General features: G+C 62.5%; 3 protein-coding genes across 4 annotated transcripts; 1 reads left to right on the top strand and 2 right to left on the bottom strand.

Annotated features, from left to right (window-relative positions):
* The first annotated feature begins 6 nt into the window (after positions 1 to 6).
* LOC137468003 (sulfotransferase 2B1-like) lies at positions 7 to 4,716 on the top strand. The gene is given in 7 exon segments (XM_068179428.1): positions 7 to 74; positions 1,258 to 1,466; positions 2,120 to 2,246; positions 2,724 to 2,818; positions 3,098 to 3,227; positions 3,230 to 3,277; positions 4,520 to 4,716. Coding segments are annotated over 6 exon segments (795 nt in total). The 5' UTR covers positions 7 to 74; positions 1,258 to 1,268.
* A 1,941-nt stretch (positions 4,717 to 6,657) lies between these two features.
* On the bottom strand, positions 6,658 to 13,043 carry TNNI3 (troponin I3, cardiac type; the record flags this gene model as incomplete). The annotated part of the gene is made up of 8 exons (XM_068179427.1): positions 6,658 to 6,806; positions 7,381 to 7,475; positions 9,263 to 9,433; positions 10,416 to 10,502; positions 11,289 to 11,423; positions 11,820 to 11,861; positions 12,824 to 12,947; positions 13,030 to 13,043. Coding segments are annotated over 7 exons (666 nt in total), but the record flags the coding sequence as incomplete, so codon positions are not given.
* A 2,688-nt stretch (positions 13,044 to 15,731) lies between these two features.
* LOC137467999 (dynein axonemal assembly factor 3-like) lies at positions 15,732 to 20,802 on the bottom strand. Of its 2 annotated transcripts, XM_068179422.1 has the most exons (9): positions 20,416 to 20,738; positions 20,057 to 20,150; positions 19,327 to 19,487; positions 17,915 to 18,028; positions 17,612 to 17,713; positions 17,334 to 17,499; positions 16,886 to 16,994; positions 15,995 to 16,069; positions 15,732 to 15,906 (listed from the first exon to the last, which is right to left on the bottom strand). In XM_068179422.1, exons 1-9 carry the CDS (start codon positions 20,689 to 20,691, stop codon positions 15,762 to 15,764), a joined length of 1,242 nt encoding a protein of 413 aa, XP_068035523.1. In that variant the 5' UTR covers positions 20,692 to 20,738; the 3' UTR covers positions 15,732 to 15,761. The 2 variants fall into 2 exon arrangements, with proteins under 2 accessions (XP_068035523.1, XP_068035524.1); XM_068179423.1 differs by lacking the exon at positions 17,612 to 17,713 and having other exon boundaries at positions 20,416 to 20,802.
* Between the last annotated feature and the right edge of the window lie 55 nt (positions 20,803 to 20,857).

The following is a 20,857-nucleotide window of genomic DNA, read 5'->3' as shown; positions in this document are numbered from 1 at the left end:
CCGCGGCCTCGAGGCCGCGCGCGATTTCCCCGTGGAGGACGACGACATCTTCAACGTCACCTACCAGAAATCGGGTCAGCTCTGGGGCCGGGAATCCAGGAATGGGATCTGGGGGGGAAATCCAGGAATCACGGGGGGCAGATCGGGAGGTGCCCCAAAATCGGGTCAGCTTTGGAGGGGAAAAACGGGAATTTGGGAAAATCCTAAAAAAAAAACCCCAAAATCTCCCAAATGCCCCAGATTGCCCCAAATCGCCGTTATTTAGGGATGGTGTGGATGCTGGAGAGCCTGAGCCTGATCCGCCAGGGCGGGGACCCCAAAGGGACCCCAAAGGGACCCCAAAGCCCCCCAAAAATCACCCCAAAAGTCACCAAAAAAAAACCCAGAATGCCCCAGATCCCCGTTTTTTAGGGACGGTGTGGATGCTGGAGATCCTGAGCCTGATCCGCCAGGGCGGGGACCCCAAAGGGACCCCAAAGGGCCCCCAAAGCCCCCCAAAAATCCCCAAAAATCACCAAAAACCCCAGAATGCCCCAAGTCGCCGCTTTGCAGGGACGGTGTGGATGCTGGAGATCCTGAGCCTGATCCGCCAGGGCGGGGACCCAAAGGGACCCCAAAGGGACCCCAAAGCCCCAAAAAAATCCCCAAAAATCACCCCAAAAGTCACCAAAAAACCCCAGAATGCCCCAAATCGCCGCTTTCCAGGGATGGTGTGGATGCTGGAGATCCTGAGCCTGATCCGCCAGGGCGGGGACCCCAAAACCCCCAGAAATCCACCAAAAAATCCCCAAAAAAAAGTCACCAAAAACCCCCAGAATGCCCCAGATCCCCGTTTTCAGGGACGGTGTGGATGCTGGAGATCCTGAGCCTGATCCGCCAGGGCGGGGACCCCAAAGGGACCCCAAAGGGACCCCAAAGTCCCCAAAAATCACCCCAAAAGTCACCAAAAAAACCCCAGAATGCCCCAGATCCCCGTTTTCCAGGGACGGTGTGGATGCTGGAGATCCTGAGCCTGATCCGCCAGGGCGGGGACCCCAAAGGGACCCCAAAGCCCCCCAAAAATCACCCCAAAAGTCACCAAAACCCCCAGAATGCCCCAGATCCCCGTTTTCCAGGGACGGTGTGGATGCTGGAGATCCTGAGCCTGATCCGCCAGGGCGGGGACCCCAAAACCCCCAGAAATCCACCAAAAAATCCCCAAAAATCACCCCAAAAGTCACCAAAACCCCCAGAATGCCCCAGATCCCCGTTTTTTAGGGACGGTGTGGATGCTGGAGATCCTGAGCCTGATCCGCCAGGGCGGGGACCCCGGCTGGTGCCGCTCGGTGCCCAACTGGGACCGGGGCCCGTGGCTGGAGACGCTGCTGGGCTACCGGCGAGCGCGCGGCAACGCCCGGCCCCGCATCATCAGCTCCCACCTGCCCGTGCAGCTCTTCCCCAGGGCCTTCTTCGCCTCCAAGGCCAAGGTCCGGGGCAAATCCACGGGAGCTGGGGCGGCTAGGGGGAAAAATGGGATTTTAGGGGGAAAAATTGGGATTTTAGGGGGAAAAATGGGGATTTTAGGGGAAAAACTGGGAGTTTCAGGGGGGAAATGGGGATGTTTTGGGAGGAAATGGGAATTTTAGGGGGAAAATTCGGGTTTTTTGGTGAAAAAATGGGGTTTTTTTAGTGAATAATGGGTTTTATGGTGAAAAATGGGGGGTTTAGGGGCAAAAATTGGGTTTTTGGGGGGAAAATGGGGGATTTTTGGAGGGAAATGTTGGATTTTGGTGGGATTTGGGGTCAGAAATGTCAAATTTCAATGGGATTTTGGGTCAGAAACACCTGATTCCAGAGGAAACTGGGGGAATTTCGGGGTGGGAGCCCCCGGGTCTCGGCGGGATTTGGGATTATTTTTGGGATTTTGGGTTTTTGCCCTGCCCAGGTGATTTACACCCCATTTGGGGACACAAATGTCGGATTCTGGGTCAGAAGTTTCGGATTTCGATGGGATTTTGGGTCAGAAACGTCCGATTCCGGGGGAATTCGGGGTGGGAGCCCCGGCTCCCGGCGGGGTTTGGGATTATCGGGGATTTTTTGGGGGTTATTTGGGGTTATCCGGGGATTTTGCCCTGCGCAGGTGATTTACACCGTGCGGGACCCCAAGGACGTGCTGGTGTCCCTGTTCCACTTCGCGCGGATCTTCCGGCCCTACAAGGACCCCGGGAGCCTCGAGGAGTTCATGGAGAAATTCCTGGAGGGCGACGGTGCCGAGCCGGGCTGCGGGGCCCGGGGGGATTGGGGGGATTTGGGGGGATTTGGGGATGTGGGGGAGGTTTGGGGGAGATTTTGGCGAGATTTCAGGACATTTGGGGATTTTGTGGGGACTTTCGGGAGCTTTGCGGGGGATTTGGGAAATTCTGGGGAGATTTGGGGGGCTTTTGGGGCTGGAAAGTCAGGATTTGGCATCTTGGTGTGGTTGGTTTAGGATTTGAGGGGGTTTGTGGTGAGTTTTGAGGGGATTTGGGGTCAGAAATTGGGGATTTGGGGCCGGAAATTGGGGATTTGGGGTCAGAAATTGGGGATTTGGGAGGGATTTGGGGTCGGAAATTGGGGATTTGGGGTCAGAAATTGGGGATTTGGGGTCGGAAATTGGGGATTTGGGGGTTTGAGGTGCTGGCGATGTCCCCGGGCTGTCCCCGGGGTGTCCTCGGGGTGTCCCCAGCATGTCCCCGTGTCCCCAGTGCCCTTCGGCTCCTGGTTCCAGCACGTCCGGGGGTGGCTGCAGCTCCGCGGCCGCGAGAATTTCTTCTGGATCAGCTACGAGGAGCTGCAGCAGGTGGGGACACCTGGGACACCTGGGGACACCTCAGAGTCATCCCTGGTGTCCCCAGTGTCACCTCAGTGTCCCCAAATCCCCCGGGTGACCCCAGTGACCCCAGATGTCCCCGGTGTCCCCCAGAATCCCAAAATCCCCCCAGTGTCCCCGATGTCCCCGGTGTCCCCAGTGTCCCCAAATCCCCCCGGTGTCCCCGGTGTCCCCAGTCCCCCTGAGTGTCCCCGATGTCCCCGGTGTCCCCAGTCCCCTGAGTGTCCCCGATGTCCCCGGTGTCCCCAGGACCTGCGGGGCAGTGTCCAGCGCCTCTGCTCCTTCCTGGGCCGGCCGCTGGCGCCGGCCGCGCTGGACGCCGTGGTGGCCAACGCGTCCTTTGTCACCATGAGCCACAACCCCATGAGCAACTTCAGCCTCAGCCCACCTTCATCCTGGACCGGCGGCGCGGGCCCTTCCTGCGCAAGGGTGGGACCCCGGGGACACCGGGGACACCGGGGGGAGTGGGGACATCCAGGGGAGTGGGGACACCAGGGACACTGGGGGGGGTGGGGACACCGGGGACACCGGGGACACCGGGGGGAGTGGGGACAGCGGGGACACCGGGGGGAGTGGGGACATACAGGGGATTGGGGAAAGTGGGGACAGTGGGAGGTGTGGGGACATTGGGGACATTCCAGGGGGACTGGGGACACTGGGGACATTGGGAATATTGGGGACATTTGGGGACATTTGGGGACATTGGGGTGATTTGGGGTCTTGGGGACATTTGGGGACAGTGGGGGGATTGGGGGTCTTGGGACACTGGGGGGGATTGGGGACATTGGGAATATTGGGGACATTTGGGGACATTGGGGGGATTTGGGGTCTTGGGGACATTTGGGGGAGTGGGGACACTGCGGGGAGTGGGGACACTGGGGACAGTGGGAATATTGGGGACATTTGGGGACATTTTGGGGACATTTGGGACATTTGGGGACATTTGGGGGTTTCAGGGGGTCCCTCTTGGTCCAGGGGGGATCCCGGGGATGGAATTTGGGGATTTTTGGGTTTTTTTTCAGCGATTTTCCTCCTTCCTTAAAGAATTTCGGGGATTTTTTTGAGGGGGGGGGGTTCTGGCGCCTTCCCAACCTTTGGGAGTGGATTTTGGGGCAGGGGATTTGGGGGGCTCTCAATTGGGGTTTTTCCCAGTTTTTGCTCATCTTTGCCCATTTTTCGCCTTTCCCCCCATTTTCCCCATTTTTATCCCATTTTCCCCTATTTTTTGATCCTTTCGGACCATTTTTTGATTATTTTTTCCATTTCCCCCCATTTTTCCCCCATTTCCCCCCATTTTCTCCCCATTTTTGCCCATTTCCCCCATTTTCTCCCGTTTTTGCCCATTTCCCCCTGTTTTCTCCCCGTTTTTCCCCGTTTCCACCCGTTTTTCTCCCCGTTTTTGCCCATTTCCCCCTGTTTTCTCCCCATTTTTGCCCATTTCCCCCCGTTTCCCTTTGTTTTTTCCCGTTTCCCCCCGTTTTCCTCCCCGTTTTCTCCCGTTTCCCCCCGTTTTCTCCCCGTTTTTTCCCGTTTCCCCCCCGTTTTCTCCCGTTTTTGCCCATTTCCCCCTGTTTTCTCCCCCTTTTTTCCCGTTTCCCCCTGTTTTTCCCCGTTTCCCCCCGTTTTTCCCTGTTTTTCCCCGTTTCCGCCCGTTTCCTGCCCGTTCCCCAGGGATCTCGGGGGACTGGCGGAACCACCTGAGCCCGGAGCAGAGCCGGCGCTTCGACCTCGTCTACCGCGAGCGCATGGAGGGGCTGGGGGTCTCCTTCCCCTGGGACCCCCAAAACCAGGCCGAAGACCCCCAGAAAAACCCCCGGGACCCCCAGAAAGAGGGGGAAACTCCCCAGAAAAACCCCCGGGACCCCTAGAAGAGGGTGAAGCCCCCCTAAAACCCCTCAGGACCCCCAAAAAGAGGGGGAAGCCCCCAGAAAAACCCTCGGGACCCCCCAGAAACCCCCCAGGACCCCCCAAAAACCTCTCAGGACCCACCCGGGACCCCCCAGGAGCCCCCTCCCCATGACCCCCCCAGCTCGGATGTCCCCAAGACCCCCCCAGGACCCCCCTAAGGACCCCCCAAAAGGGGAGGAGACCCCCCAGGTTCACCCGGATTTGCCCAGGACCCCCAAAACCCCCCCAGGACCCCCCTGAGACCCCCAAAACCTCCCCAGGACCCCCTGAGACCCCCAACCCCCCCCCCCAGGACCCCCTGAGACCCCAAAACCCCCCCAGGACCCCCCTGAGACCCCCAAAATCCCCCCCAGGACCCCCCTGAGACCCCCTAAAACCCCCCCAGGACCCCCCTGAGCCCCCCCCTCAGGACCCCCTCCCCAATTTGGGGGTCCCCACAACCCCCCCAGTGCCTTTGGGGCCCTCCCAAAGGCGGACCCCTCCCCAAATTGGGCTAATTAATAAACAGCAATCAGCGACCTCGGTAATTGATGAAGGGAGGTTTATTTGGGGGGGTATTTTGGGGAGGGGGTTTATTTTGGGGAGGGGGGTTCATTTATTTTGGGAGAGGATGTGATGATGAAGGTGATGATGAAGGGGGGGGGGGGGGCTCCTCCTGTGGGAAATTTGGGGAATTTGGGGAGGGGTCTCTGGGATTTTTATGGGGAAAATCCTGAGGTTTTTTGGGGAATTTGGGGAGGGGTCTCGGGGATTTTTTCTGGGAAAATCCTGAGGGTTTTTTGGGGTTTTTTGGGGAGGGGTCTCTGGGATTTTTATGGGGAAAATCCTGAGATTTTTTTGGGGAATTTGGGGAGGGGTCTCGGGGATTTTTATGGGGAAAATCCTGAGGTTTTTTTGGGTTTTTTGGGGAGGGGTCTCGGGGATTTTTTCTGGAAAATCCTGAGGTTTTTTTGGGGAGGGGTCTCTGGGATTTTTATGGGGAAAATCCTGAGATTTTTTTGAGGAATTTGGGGAGGGGTCTCGGGGATTTTTATGGGGAAAATCCCGAGGTTTTTGGGGGGATCCCAGGGGTTTTGGGGTTTTTTTTAGGGGAGGGATCTCAGGGATTTTTAAGGGCAATCCCAGGGTGGTTTTGGGGGATTTTGGGGAGGGGTCCCAGAGGGTTTTTGGGAGGAATCGCAGAGGTTTCTGGGGAGGGGTCCTGGGGGTGGAAACATGAGGGGAAAATGGGGAAATGTGAGGGGGAAATGGGAAATGTGAGGGGAAAAATGGAGGGGGGAAAATGGAGGGAAACGTGAGGGGGGGGAAATGGAGGAAAATGTGAGAAGAAATTGGGGAAACGTGAGGGGAAAAGAATGGGAAACGGGAGGAGAGAAAATGACGGAAACGTGAGGGGAAAATGGGGAAATGTGAGGGGAAAACGGAGGAAATGTGAAGGGGAAAAAGTGTGGGAAAATATGAGGGGAAATGGGGAAATGTGAGGGGAAAATGGGGAAAATGTGAGGGGGAAAATGGGGAAATGTGAGGGGAAAATGGGGAAAATGTGAGGGGAAATGGGGAAATATGAGGAGAAAATGGAGGAAATGTGAGGGGAAAATGGGGAAAATGTGAGGGGAAAATGGAAGAAACATGAGGGAAAAATGGAGGAAATGTGAGGGGATAAAAATGGCGGGAAAATGTGAGGGGAGAAAATGGCGGGAAAACGTGAGGGAGAAAATGGCGGGAAAACGTGAGGGGAGAAAATGGCGGGAAAACGTGAGGGGAGAAAATGGCGGGAAAACGTGAGGGGAGAAAATGGCGGGAAAACGTGAGGGGAGAAAATGGCCGCCCCGAATCCCTGCGTGATTTCCCCCCCCCACCCCGGACTGGGTAATTAACAACCACCGCTAACGACTCCGCTCATTGATGCTGAAAGGGAAGTTTATTTGGGGAGGGGGCTTGTTTCAGGCGGGGGGTGGTGCCAGTGCCCGTGGGGGTGATGATGAAGGTGATGAAGGTGATGAAGGTGATGAAGGTGATGATGGAAGGGGGGGCTCCATGGGGGCTCCTCCTGCGGAAATTTGGGGAATTTGGGAAGGGGTCCACGGGTGTTTTTTGGGGGGATCATGGGGTTTTAAAAGAGGGGTCCTGGGGTGGTTTTTGGGGGGGAAAATCCCGAAGTTTTTTAGGGGGAATCCCTGGGGTTTGGGGCAATCCTGGGGTTTTTTTCTGGGAGGGAATCCCAGTTTTTGTTTTTTTTTTTTGGGAAGGATCCCAGGGTTTTTTGGGGAAAATCCCAGGAGTTTTTTGGGGGGGATTCTGGTGGGTTTGGGAGGGGAATCCCGAGGATTTTTTGAGGGGAATTCCAATTTTTTGGGAAGGGTCCCGGGGGTTTTTGGGGGGCAATCTCAAGTTCTTTTCGAGAAGAATTCTGGGGGCTTTTGGGAAGGTTTTCAGGGGTTAATTTGGGGGTTTTTAGGGAGTGGGTCCTGGCTTGTTGTGGGCGGGGGGAATCCCATTTTTTTTTTAGGGGGAATTTTGGGGTTTTTTTGGGAGGGGTCCTGGGTTGTTTTTTGGGGGGGGAAAATCTCAGGATTTTTGGGGTGATCCTGGGGATTTTCGGGAGGTTTTGGTGGGGGTCTCACCCTCAGGCCGCCGCCCCCTCGAACTTCTTCTTGCGCCCCTCCATGCCACTCATGGCGTCCACGTTCTTGCGCCAGTCCCCGACCTCGTAGCTCTCCTGGGACATTTTCCCCAGTGTCCCCAGTGCCCCCCAAATGTGCCCCAAAACTGCCCCAAAACACCACTGAAACCTCTCCCAAAAACAACCCTAAAATCGCCACAAAACCCACCCCAAATCCCTCCTAAAAATCCCCCCAAAACCCCTAAAACATCCACAAAACACCCCTAAAACCGCCCCTAAAAATACCTGGAAACACCTGCGCAACTACCCCAAAACACCACTGAAACCTCTCCCAAAAACAACCCTAAAATCGCCACAAAACCCACCCCAAATCCCTCCTAAAAATCCCCCCCAAAACCCCTAAAACATCCACAAAACACCCCTAAAACCGCCCCTAAAAATACCTGGAAACCACCTGCGCAACTACCCCAAAACACCACTGAAACCTCTCCCAAAAACAACCCTAAAATCGCCACAAAACCCACCCCAAATCCCTCCTAAAAATCCCCCCCAAAACCCCTAAAACATCCACAAAACACCCCTAAAACCGCCCTAAAAATACCCGGAAACCACCTGCGCAACTACCCCAAAACACCACTGAAAGCACCCCCCAAAACAACCCTAAAATCGCCACAAAAACCCACCCCAAATCCTCCTAAAAATCCCCCCCAAAACCCCTAAAACATCCACACAAAACACCCCTAAAACCGCCCCTAAAAATACCCGGAAACCACCTGCGCAACTACCCCAAAACACCACTGAAAGCACCCCCCAAAACAACCCTAAAATCGCCACAAAACCCACCCCAAATCCCTCCTAAAAATCCCCCCCAAAACCCCTAAAACATCCACACAAAACACCCCTAAAACCGCCCCTAAAAATACCCGGAAACCACCTGCGCAACTACCCCAAAACACCACTGAAAGCACCCCCCAAAACAACCCTAAAATCGCCACAAAACCCACCCCAAATCCCTCCTAAAAATCCCCCAAAACCCCTAAAACATCCACACAAAACACCCCTAAAACCGCCCCTAAAAATACCCGGAAACCACCTGCGCAACTACCCCAAAACACCACTGAAAGCACCCCCCAAAACAACCCTAAAATCGCCACAAAACCCACCCCAAATCCCTCCTAAAAATCCCCCCAAAACCCCTAAAACATCCACACAAAACACCCCTAAAACCGCCCCTAAAAATACCCGGAAACCACCTGCGCAACTACCCCAAAACACCACTGAAACCTCTCCCAAAAACATCCCTAAAATCGCCACAAAACCCACCCCAAATCCCTCCTAAAAATCCCCCCCAAAACCCCTAAAACATCCACACAAAACACCCCTAAAACCGCCCCTAAAAATACCCGGAAACCACCTGCGCAACTACCCCAAAACACCACTGAAACCTCTCCCAAAAACATCCCTAAAATCGCCACAAAACCCACCCCAAATCCCTCCTAAAAATCCCCCCCCAAAACCCCTAAAACATCCACAAAACACCCCTAAAACTGCCCCTAAAAATACCCGGAAACCACCTGCGCAACTACCCAAAACACCACTGAAACCTCTCCCAAAAACCCCAAAACCACTAAAAAACCGCTCCCAAAACCGCCTCACAAACACTCCCTGAAAACACCCCAAAAAAACCACCCGAAATGCACTCCCAAAACTACCACAAAAACCGCCCTATCACACACCCAAAACACCACAAAAATACCCCAAAAATACCCAAAAAAATCCCCAAAACACCCCACAAACACCACGAAAACCCCCCAAAAATGCCCAAAATGGCTGACGGGTGCCCGGCGTCCGCGGCGTCCGCGGCGTCCGCGGCGTCCCCTCACCTTCTCGGCGTCGTCCTTGCGCACCTGGCGCAGCCCGGCGCGCAGGTCGGTGCCCACGCGGGGCTTTGTCCCCAGCAGCGCCGCCATCATGGCGTCGGCCGACAGCCGCACCCGCCGCAGGTTGGGCCGCACGAACCGGCCCGCGGCCACGCGGCGCCGCAGCTCCTCCAGCTGCGGACAGCGCGGGCGTGTGGGGGACAGCGGGGCGAGGGGGGACGTCGGGGGGACTGGGGGACATTGGGGGGACTGGGGACATTGGGGACATCGGGGGGATTTGGGGAGATTGGGGGGATTTGGGGAGATTGGGGACATCAGGGGGATTTGGGGACATTGGGGGGATTTGGGGGATTTGGGGACATTGGGGGGATTTTGGGGGATTGAGGGGATTGGGGACATTGGGGACATCGGGGGGATTTGGGGACATTGGGGGGATTTGGGGACATTGGGGGGATTTGGGGATTTGGGGACATTGGGGGGATTTGGGGACATTGGGGGGATTTGGGGACATTGGGGGACATTGAGGGGATTGGGGGGATTTGGGGACATTGAGGGGATTTGGGGACGTTGAGGGGATTGGGGACATTGGGGGGATTTGGGGACATTGGGGACGTCGGGGGGATTGGGGGACATTGGGGGGATTTGGGGACATTTGGGGGGATTTGGGGGAATTTGGGGACATTGAGGGGATGTGGGGACATTGGGGACATTGGGGACTTTGGGGACATTGGGGGGATTTGGGAGGATTTGGGGACATTGGGGGGATTTGGGGACATTGAGGGGATTTGGGGACATTGGGGACGTCAAGGGGATTTGGGACATTGAGGGGCTTGGGGACATTGGGGGGATTGAGGATATCGGGGGGATTTGGGGACGTTGGGGACATTGGGGACATTGTGGGGATTTGGGGACATCGTGGGGATTTGGGGACAGTGAGGGGATTTGGGGACATCGTGGGGATTTGGGGACAGGGAGGGGATTTGGGGACATCGGGGGGATTTGGGGACAGTGAGGGGATTTGGGGACATCGTGGGGACTTGGGGACATCGTGGGGACAGGGGACGCTGGGGACAGGCTCCCCGCGCACCCTGGCAGAGCCGGGGACACCCTGGGGACAGCGTCCCGCGGGCGCAGGGCGGCCGCGGCCCGTGCCCACCTCGGTGACGTTCTTGCTGACGCGTGTGCCCATGTCGTAGCGCTCCTCGTCCACGCGCGCCACGCGGGCGTGCAGCTCCCGGCACAGCTCCTGGGGACGCCGAGGGCACGGCGCTGCCAGCGCAGCTCTGCGACGCGCCGGCGTCCCCCCGTGTCCCCACGGTGTCCCCAGTGTCCCCGATGTCCCCACGGTGTCCCCCCAGTGTCCCCAGTGTCCCCAGTGTCCCCCAGTGTCCCCCCAGTGTCCCCCAGTGTCCCCCCAATGTCCCCCAGTGTCCCCAATGTCCCCTCAGTGTCCCCCCAGTGTCCCCAGTGTCCCCTCACCTGCAGCTCTGCTGCCTCCAGCCCTTTTCCCCCTCACATTTCCCCATTTCCCCATTTTTTCCCCTCCCGTTTCCCATTTTCCCCTGACATTTCCCCATTTTCCCCTCCCATTTCCCATTTTTCTCCACTCCCATTCCCCATTTTTCTCCCCTCCCGTTTCCCATTTTTCCCCTCCCATTTCCCCATTTTTTCCCCTCACATTTCCCATTTTTCCCCTCCCGTTTCCCATTTTTCCCCTCCCATTTCCCATTTCTCCCCATTTCCCCATTTCCCCCTGACATTTCCCATTTTCCCCTGACATTTCCCATTTTCCCCCTCCCCTTTCCCATTTCCCCCTCTCCTTTCCCATTTTCTCCCCTCCCATTTCCCATTTTTCCGCCTCCCCTTTCCCATTTTTCCCCCTCCCATTTCTCATTTTCCCCTGACATTTCCCATTTTTCCCCTGACATTTCCCATTTCTCCCCGTTTCCCATTTTTTCCCTCCCATTTCCCATTTTTTTTCCCCTCCCGTTCCCCCCGCGGCCCCTCCGTGTCCCCGCTGTCCCCCCACCTGCAGCTCCGTCGCCCCCAGCCCCTCCAGGGCCGCCAGGGGTGGGCACAGCTCCCCCACCACCCGGATTTTTTCGGCCGCCCTGTCCTGCTCCTCCTTCTCCAGCTCCCGCTTCGCCCTCTGCAGCAGCAGCGTCTGGGGGGGACATTTTGGGGACCCCGCCCCAAAATTTGGGGACACCCCCAAAATCGGAGGTGCCCCTCAGGGGCACCCCCAAAATCAGAGGTGAGCCACAAAATCTGGGGACAAACCCCGCAAATTGGGCTGGGACATTGGGATTTTGGGGGTCTTTCAGTGGGGGACAATTTGGGGACCCCGCCCCAAAATTTGGGGACAGCCCCAGGACCCTCAGGGCACCCCCAAAATCAGGGGGAAACCCCAAAATTTGGGGACAAACCCCGCAAATTGGGCTGGGACATTGGGATTTTGGGGGTCTTTCAGTGGGGGACAATTTGGGGACCCCGCCCCAAAATTTGGGGACCCCACCCTGACCCCAGGGACCCTCCCCAAATTTTGGGGGCCCCCCCTCACCTTCAGCTGGAGCTTGCGGGACGCCGAGATTTTGGATTTTCTCTGGAGGGAGAAATTTGGGGTCGGGATTCGGGTGGGAATTGAGGGATTTTGGGGGTTTTATTTGGGGGGTTTTGGGGGGGAATTCAGGGATTTTGGGGTTTTGGGGGAGGGATTTTGGGGTTTTTTGGGGTTTTGGGGGGAATTTGGGTGGGAATTGAGGGATTTTGGGGGTTTTATTTGGGGGGTTTTGGGGGGAATTTGGGGGGGAATTGAGGGATTTTGGGGTCCGAGGTTTCATGAGGAGTTTTTGGGGTGCGTTTTGGAGCCTTTGGGATTTCTGTGGGGTTCCCGGGGGTTTTTGGGGTGGTTTTGGGGTGGGTTTTGGGGTTTTCGCAGTGGTTTTTTGGGTCTTTTGTGTCTGTGGGGTTCGTGGGAGTTTTCGGGGTATTTTTTTCGGTTTTTGGGGTGGGTTTTTTTTGTATCATTGCGATTCTTGTGAGGTTCCTGGGGGTTTTTGGGGTTTTGGGGTGTTTTTCTGGGGTTTTGGGGGTGGTTTTCTGGGGGGTTTCGGGGTGGTTTTGGGATTTTCAGGGCGTTTTTTTGGGGGCTTTTTGGAGTCATTTTGGGGTTTTCAGGGTGGTTTTTTGGGCTTTTTGGAGGTTTTTTTGGGTTTTCGGGGCATTTTTGGGGGTTTTTGGAGTCATTTTGGGGTTTTCGGGGCATTTTTTGGGTTTTTTGGAGTCATTTTGGGGTTTTCGGGGCGTTTTTTTGGGGTTTTTGGAGTCATTTTGGGGTTTTCAGGGCGTTTTCTGGGGTTTTTGGAGTAATTTTGGGGTTTTCAGGGTGTTTTTTTGGGTTTTTTGGAGTCATTTTGGGGTTTTCGGGGCGTTTTTTGGGGTTTTTGGAGTCATTTTGGGGTTTTCGGGGCGTTTTTTGGGGTTTTTGGGGTTTTCAGGGAGGTTTTGGGGATGTTTGTTTGGCTTTTTGGGGTTGTTTTGGGGGTTTTGGGCCCCCGTGCCCACCTTGGCGTGGGGCTCCACGGCGTAGCTCCGGTAATTGGCCGAGGACTTGCGGCGGAGGGGAGGGGGCTGCGGGGGGGGGGTCCTGGGGGGGCTCGGGACCCTCCCCCTCCTGCTCCGGGGCTCGCTGAGTCACGGGCAGCGAGGGGTTAAATGGGGGGAGACCCCCAAAAAGGGAGGGGGGAGGGGAATTGGGGGAGGGGTCTCACCGAGGTGTCCTCCCTGTGGAGGGGGGGGGAATGGTTAGAGACCCCCGAAATGGGGCGGGGGACCCCCGAATTGGGGAGGGGGACCCCCGAATTGGGGAGGGGGACCCCCGAAATGGGGAGGGGGATCCCCGAAATGGGGTGGGGGACCCCCAAATGGGGAGGGGGATCCCCGAAATGGGGAGGGGGACCCCCGAATTGGGGAGGGGGACCCCCGAAATTGGGGCGGGGGACCCCCGAATTGGGGCGGGATCGCCCCCCTCCCCACCCCCCCGAGACCCCCACTCACTCCTCGGCCATTCGGACGCTTCTGGAAGACACGGGGGGGTCACAGCGGGGTCAGCGGGGTCACGGGACCCCAACCCAAATTCCAACCCCCCCTCCCCCCCCAAACCTGCCCCTGTTTGGGGCCGGTGCTGATAAGGGAGAGGGAGGGGGGCTAAAAATAGCCCCTTATCAGCCCCTCCCCCACCCCCGCGGGGACAGAGCCGCCCCTCCCCCCCCCAACCCAAACAACCCCAAGGACACCGAGGACACCGAGACCCCCCCCAAAAAAACCTCAAACTGCCCCAAAACCCCCTGGGACACCCCCAGGACACCGAGACCCCCCCCCAAAAACCCCCAAAAATCCCTCAAAACGCCCCGAAACCCCCTGGGACCCCCCCCCCCAGGACACCGAGACCCCCCCCAAAAAAAACCCCAAAATCCCTCAAACCGCCCCAAAACCCCCTGGGACCCCCCCCCCAGGACACCGAGACCCCCCCCAAAAAAACCCCCAAAATCCCTCAAACCGCCCCGAAACCCCCTGGGACCCCCCCAGGACACCGAGACCCCCCCCCAAAATCCCTCAAACTGCCCCAAAACCCCCTGGGACCCCCCCCCAAATCCCCCCAAAACCTCCCCAAAACCCCCTGGGGCCCCCTCCCCAAATCCCCCCAGAACCCCCTGGGACCCCCTCCCCAAATCCCCCCAAAACCTCCCCAAAACCTCCTGGGACCCCCCCCCCAAATCCCCCCAAAACCTCCCCAAAACCCCCTGGGGCCCCCTCCCCAAATCCCCCCAGAACCCCCTGGGGCCCCCTCCACAAATCCCCCCCAAAACCTCCCCAGAAGTTCCCGGGACCCCCCTCCCCAAATCACCCCAAAACCCCCTGGGACCCCCTCCCCAAATCCCCCCAAAACCTCCCCAGAAGTTCCCGGGACCCCCTCCTCAAATTCCCCCAAAACCCCCTGGGACCTTGGAACACCCGGGGAGCCCCCCAAGACCCCCCAAGTCCCCCCCAAATTGGGACCCCCCCGGTACCTGCCGGACCGGAGCCGTGGGAAAGCGGCGGCGCTTTATGAATGGGAGGGGGCGTGGCCTCGCGCGCGGGGCGGAGCCAGCAATGGGAATGGGCGGGGCTTAAAGGGGCGAGGGAGGGGATTTGGGGGGATTTGAGGGGGGGTCTCAAGGCTGGGGCGGATTTTGGGGGGGGGGTTTGAGGCAGGAAAATTCGGGGAGGGGTCTCGGGGTCAGGGAGGGGATTTGGGGTGGGTAATTTGGGGAGGGGTCTCGGGGTCAGGGAGGGATTTGGGGGTAATTCGGGGAGGGGTCTCGGGGTCAGGGAGGGATTTGGGTGTGGGTAATTCGGGGAGGGGTCTCGGGGTCAGGGAGGGAGTTGGGGTGGGTAATTTGGGGAGGGGTCTCGGGGTCAGGGAGGGATTTGGGTGGGTAATTTGGGGAGGGGTCTCGGGGTCAGGGAGGGGATTTGGGGGTGGGTAATTCGGGGAGGGGTCTCGGGGTCAGGGAGGGAGTTGGGCTCTAATTCGGGGAGGGGTCTCGGGGTCAGGAGGGGATTTGGGGGGGGTAATTCGGGGAGGGGTCTCGGGGTCAGAGAGGGATTTGGGGTAATTCGGGGAGGGGTCTCGGGGTCAGGGAGGGAGTTGGGTGGGTAATTCGGGGAGGGGTCTCGGGGTCAGGGAGGGGATTTGGGGGGGGTAATTTGGGGAGGGGTCTCGGGGCCAGGGAGGGGACTTGGGGTGGGTAATTCGGGGAGGGGTCTCGGGGTCAGGGAGGGGATTTGGGCTCTAATTCGGGGAGGGGTCTCGGGGTCAGGGAGGGAGTTGGGGTAATTCGGGGAGGGGTCTCGGGGTCAGGGAGGGGATTTGGAGGTAATTCGGGGAGGGGTCTCGGGGCCAGGGAGGGAGTTGGGGTAATTCGGGGAGGGGTCTCGGGGTCAGGGAGGGAGTTGGGTGGGTAATTCGGGGAGGGGTCTCGGGGTCAGGGAGGGGATTTGGGGGGGATAATTTGGGGAGGGGTCTCGGGGTCAGGGAGGGGATTTGGAGGTAATTCGGGGAGGGGTCTCGGGGTCAGGGAGGGAGTTGGGGTGGGTAATTCGGTGAGGGGTCTCGGGGTCAGGGAGGGATTTGGGCTCTAATTCGGGGAGGGGTCTCGGGGTCAGGGAGGGAGTTGGGCAGTAATTCGGGGAGGGGTCTCGGGGTCAGGGAGGGGATTTGGGCAGTAATTCGGGGAGGGGTCTCGGGGTCAGGGAGGGATTTGGGGGTGGGTAATTCGGGGAGGGGTCTCGGGGTCAGGGAGGGGATTTGGAGGTAATTCGGGGAGGGGTCCCGGGGTCAGGGAGGGAGTTGGGGTGGGTAATTCGGGGAGGGGTCTCGGGGTCAGGGAGGGATTTGGGCAGTAATTCGGGGAGGGGTCTCGGGGTCAGGGAGGGAGTTGGGGTAATTCGGGGAGGGGTCTCAGTGCGGGGGGGCCCTGCGGAAGCGCGCGTGGGCCGGGGGCTCCCCGGGCCCCCCCCAGGGCTCGAAGCCCCCCGCCCGCGCCAGCGCCGCCGCCCGCGCGCGCAGCGCCCCGAGCTCGGGGGGGCGCAGGGTGGGCACGAACCTGCGGCGGAGCGGAGCCGAGGGGAGGGGGCGTTAATGGGGCTGGGGGCTCCGCCGGCGGCAGTGTGGGCGGGGGGCGCGGTACCCACGTGGGCAGCTCCAGCAGCAGCGTGGCCCCCGGCGCCGCCAGCGCGCCCAGCGCGGGGCTCAGCGCCGGCAGCGCCCTGCGCACCGAGACCCCAGACCCATTTGGGGCCGCCAGGGTCCTCCTGGGACCCCCGGCAGCCCCCAGACCCCCCGGGACCCCCCAATACCTCCCCCGGGAGCCCCAAAACCTTCCCCGGGACCCCCCAAAACATCCCCCGGGACTCCCAAAACATCCCCCGGGACCCCCCAAACCTCCCCCGGGACTCCCCAAACACCCCCCGGGACCCCCCAAAAACCTCCCCCGGGACCCCCCAAAACCTCCCCCGGGACCCCCAAAACATCCCCCGGGACGCCCATACCCCCCCCCGGGACCCCCCAAAACATCCCCCGGGACCCCCCAAAACCACCCCCGGGACCCCCCCAAAACATCCCCCGGGACCCCCCCAAACCTCCCCCGGGACCCCCCAACCTCCCCCGGGACCCCCATAGCCCCCCTCGGGACCCCCCAAAACCTTCCCTGGGACCCCCCAAAACATCCCCCGGGACCCCCAAACCTCCCCCGGGACCCCCCCAAAACATCCCCCGGGACCCCCAAAACCACCCCTGGGACCCCCAACCCCTCCGAGACCCCCATAGCCCCCCCCGGGACCCCCAAAACCTTCCCCGGGACCCCCAAAATCTCCCCCAGACGTCCCAGGACCCCCCAAACCCTTCCTCGGAACCCCAGAACCCTCCCGGGACCCCCAAAACGACCCCGAGCCCACCCAGGACCCCCAAAATCTCTCGGGACCCCCCAAAACCTCCCCCAGGACCCCCAAAACATCCCCCAGACCCCCCCCAGGACCCCCAAAACCTCCCCCCAGACCCTCCCGACCCCCCGGACCCCCGCCCACCTCCAGCCCAGCACCAGCAGCTGGCAGAGCCCCCCGAGGCGGGCGGGGGTCGCGGGGGGGCCCCCCAAGGGCAGGAACCGGACCCGGAGCGGGAGCGGGGCCAGGGACCCTGCGAGGAAAACGGGGGTCGGGGGGCTCTGGGGGTCCGGGGGGAGATCTGGGGGGTCCGGGGGGAGATCTGGGGGGTCCTGAGGGGTCTGGGGGGAGATCTGGGGGGTCCGAGGGGAGATCTGGGGGGTCCGGGAGGAGATCTGGGGGGTCCTGAGGGGTCCGGGGGGAGATCTGGGGGGTCTGGGGGGAGATTTGGGGTGTCCTGAGGGGGTCTGGGGGAGATCTGGGGGGTCCTTGGGGGTCTGGGCAGAGATCAGGGGGGTCCTGAGGGGGTCTGGGGGTGTCCTGGGGGGGCCAAGGAAGGATTTGGGGGGTCCGGGACAGGGGGGACACTCACCCAGGGGGCTGGAGTCCTCACAGGGGGGGTCCCGCTCCCCGGGGGGGTCCCCGGGTGGGGGGTCCCGCTCCTCGGGTGGGGGGTCCCGCTCCTCGGGTGGGGGGTCCCCGGTGAGCAGCTCGTGCAGCAGCGCGGTGACAGCGGCCAGGGACAGCTCGGTGGCGGTCTGGGGGCGGGTGGGGAGGGGTCCCGTGAGAGACCCCCCCAATAACCGCCCCCCCCCCTCCCCGGGACCCCCCCCAGTAACCCCCCCCCCCCCCTCCCCGGGACCCCCGCACCTTCGGGGGGCTCCGGAGCCCGCCGGGGTCGAGGCCGAAGCTGAGGAAGGGTCCGGTGACCGTGTCCCCCCAGTAGGCGGGGGGCGACACCGACCGCCCGTCCTGGGGGGGACAGAGCGGCCCGTGACCCCCCCGGTGACCCCCCGGTGTCCTTCCGGTGACCCCCCCCGGTGACCCCCCCCCGGTGTCCCTCCCGGTGACCCCCCCTCATCCCCCTATCCCCCCACGGTGCCCCCCCGTCCCCTCCCGGTGACCCCCCGGTGTCCCCCCGTCCCCTCCCGGTGTCCCCCGGTCCCCACTCACGGCCCGGGGCCGGGGGTCGCTCAGCACCGTGGGGTTGGGGGTCGCGCCCCCTCCCCCGAAGGCGTCGCCGCTCTCGCGCCAGCGCCCGAACTCGGCCGGTGACACCGAGGTGGCCTTGGGGACACCGGGGCGGCCTTGGGGACACCGGGGCCGGGGTCCCGGGAAAACCCCTCGGGGGCGTCCCCAGGGCCGCCCCGGTGTCCCCGTGTCCCCTCCCGGAGCCCTCCGGTATCGGCCGGGACCTCCCCGCTGTCCCCGTTACCCCCCCGGGATGTCCCCAAGGCTTCCCCGGTGTCCTGGTGTGTCCCCGTCCGGTATTTACCGGGACATCGCCGCTGTTCCCCGTTCTCCCCGCTGTTCCCGCCCCGTCCCCGGTGTCCCCCCGTTGTCGCCGTTCTCCCCGGTGTCCCTCCCTGTCCCCTCCCTGTCGCCGCTGTCCCCGGTGTCCCTCCACTGTCCCCGGTATCTTCGGTATCCCCCCCCGTCCCCAGTGTCCCCCCCGTCCCCGGTGTCCCACCCTGTCCCCGGTATCTTCGGTATCCCCCCCGTCCCCGGTGTCCCACCCTGTCCCCGGTGTCCCCCCGGTGTCGCCGTTCTCCCCGGTGTCCCCCCCCCGTCCCCAGTGTCCCCCCCCGTCCCCGGTGTCCCCCGGTGTCGCCGTTACCCCCCGCGGGTGCAGCGCCATCCGCAGCTCCCAGTCCGCCACGGCCGCCCGGGACTCGTACCGGGGCCCGAGGCGCCGCCGCAGCCGCCGGTCCCAGCCCGGGGGGCCCGGTACCGCCCCCGGTTCGGATCCCGGTACCGAACCCGGTTCGGCCTCCGGTACCGCCTGCTCCCAGCGCCGCAGAACCGCCTCGAGCGCGTCCCGGTCCCGGCACTGCGGGAGGGGCGGCCCGGTACCGGACAGCACCGGGGCCCTGAGAGCCGGTACCGGACAGCACCGGCACCTCGAGAGCCGGTACCGGACAGCACCGGCACCTCGAGAGCCGGTACCGGACAGCACCGGGACCCTGAGAGCCGGTACCGGACAGCACCGGGACCCTGTGAGCCGGTACCGGACAGCACCGGGGCCCTGAGAGCCGGTACCGGACAGCATCGGCACCTCGAGAGCCGGTACCGGACAGCATCGGCACCTCGAGAGCCGGTACCGGACAGCACCGGGGCCCTGAGAGCCGGTACCGGACAGCATCGGCACCTCGAGAGCCGGTACCGGACAGCACCGGCACCTCGAGAGCCGGTACCGGACAGCACCGGCACCTCGAGAGCCGGTACCGGCCAGCCCCGCTCCCCCGGTGTCCCCAGAACCCCGGTACCGATGACCAGGCACCCGGTACCGGCAGTCCCCGAGTCCCGGCACCCGGTCCCGTCCAGCCCCGCTCCCCCCGGTCCGGTCCGGTCCAGGCGGTTCTGACCTTCATGAGGCTCAGGTCGGCGGGCCCGTCCCGGTGCCCGTCCCGGTGCCGGTCGGAGCCGAGCCAGCGGCGGAGGCGGCCCGCGGCCCCGCGCAGCAGCGCGGCCGTGCCCGCCCGCAGCGAGCCCGAGCCCAGCAGCTCCAGGATGGCGGCGGCGCGGGCTGGGGACACCGGGGGGACACCGGCAGGTCACCGGGACACCGGGGGGACACCGGGGACACCGGGGGGGACACCGGGGGGGACACCGGGGGGACACCGGCAGGTCACCGGGACACCGGGGGGATACCGGCAGGTCACCGGGACACCGGGGGGACACCGGGACACCGGGGGGACACCGGGGGTACACCGGGACACCGGGGGGGGGACACCGGCAGGTCACCGGGACACCGGGGGGACACCGGGGGGACACCGGCAGGTCACCGGGAAGTCACCGGGACACCGGGAGGGAAACCGGGGACACCGGGGGGGACACCGGGAGGGACATTGGGAGGTCACCGGGACACCGGGAGGTCACCGGGACACCGGGGCGACACCGGGAGGGGTCACGGGACACAGGGAGGGTCACCGGGAAGTCACCGGGACACCGGGAGGGACACCGGGAGGGACCCCGGGACACCGTGAGGGGGGCACCGGGGACACCGGGAGGGGGCACACCGGGGGGGGACACCGGGAGGTCACCCGGGGGGGGGTCACCGGGGACACCGGGAGGGGGCACCGGGGGTCCCGGTACCTGCGGGCCGGGGCCGCTCCGGGGCTTCCAGCGCCAGCAGGAGGAACAGGAGCTGGCGAGCCACGGGCTCGGGGCTCTGCTCGGCCACGAACAGCTGGGGGAGCACCGGGAGAGCCCGGTAGCACCGGGAGAGCCCGCTAGCACCGGGAGAGCCCCGGTAGCACCGGGAGAGCCCCGCTAGCACCGGGAGAGCCCGCTAGCACCGGGAGAGCCCCGGTAGCACCGGGAGAGCCCCGGCCCGGAGCTCCATGCCGTCCCGGCGCTCTGCGAGCCCGCCGGGACTGCGATACCGAGCCCGGCACCTCCCTCCGCCCGGCCCGGTGTCCCCTCCCGCTCCCGCTCCCGGTGCCGGTCCGTACGGTGATGGCGCGGGGCGGTCCCCGGCGGGCTCGGGCCGCCGTCAGCAGCAGGTGCCGGCCCTCGGCCGCCCCCACCAGCAGCACCGAGGCCTCCGCCGCGGGCTCCGGGTCCGCCGGGACTGCGGGGACCGGGAGGGGGGCGCGGTCACCGGGAGCACCGGGCCGCGGGCGGGCAGCGGGAGGGGCGCGGGGCTCACGGTGCAGGCGGAGATCGATGGCCGGGGACAGCCCCCACCAGCACACGGTGCCCACGGCCTCCTCCAGCGCGGCCGCCATGGCCGCGCCCGCACGGAGCCCCGGGAACCGCCGCTGCCGCCGCCAGCCAATCAGCAGCCAGAACGGCGCCGGCCGGAACCGCGCCCACCAATGGGAAGCGAGAGCGGCAGGGGGTGAAAAGGCGGCGGACCAATGAGAGGCGAGAGCGGGCGGCTCAGCCCCACCC

Source organism: Anomalospiza imberbis, unplaced genomic scaffold (genome assembly GCF_031753505.1).
Source record: "Anomalospiza imberbis isolate Cuckoo-Finch-1a 21T00152 unplaced genomic scaffold, ASM3175350v1 scaffold_946, whole genome shotgun sequence".
Taxonomy (NCBI): domain Eukaryota; kingdom Metazoa; phylum Chordata; class Aves; order Passeriformes; family Viduidae; genus Anomalospiza; species Anomalospiza imberbis.
Note: the sequence above shows the minus strand (reverse complement) of the source record. Positions and strands in the feature narration are given on the sequence as shown.

Bases quoted from the DNA above. Each gene is read 5' to 3' on its own strand.
- LOC137467999 (XM_068179422.1), bottom strand. From the start codon at position 20,691: ATGGCGGCCGCGCTGGAGGAGGCCGTGGGCACCGTGTGCTGGTGGGGG. The intron at 17,500-17,611 runs GTGCGGGGGTCC...ACCCGCCCCCAG, and splicing joins GGCTCCGGAGCCCCCCGAAG to ACCGCCACCGAGCTGTCCCT. The intron at 15,907-15,994 runs GTGGGTACCGCG...GCTCCGCCGCAG, and splicing joins CTGCTGCTGGAGCTGCCCAC to GTTCGTGCCCACCCTGCGCC.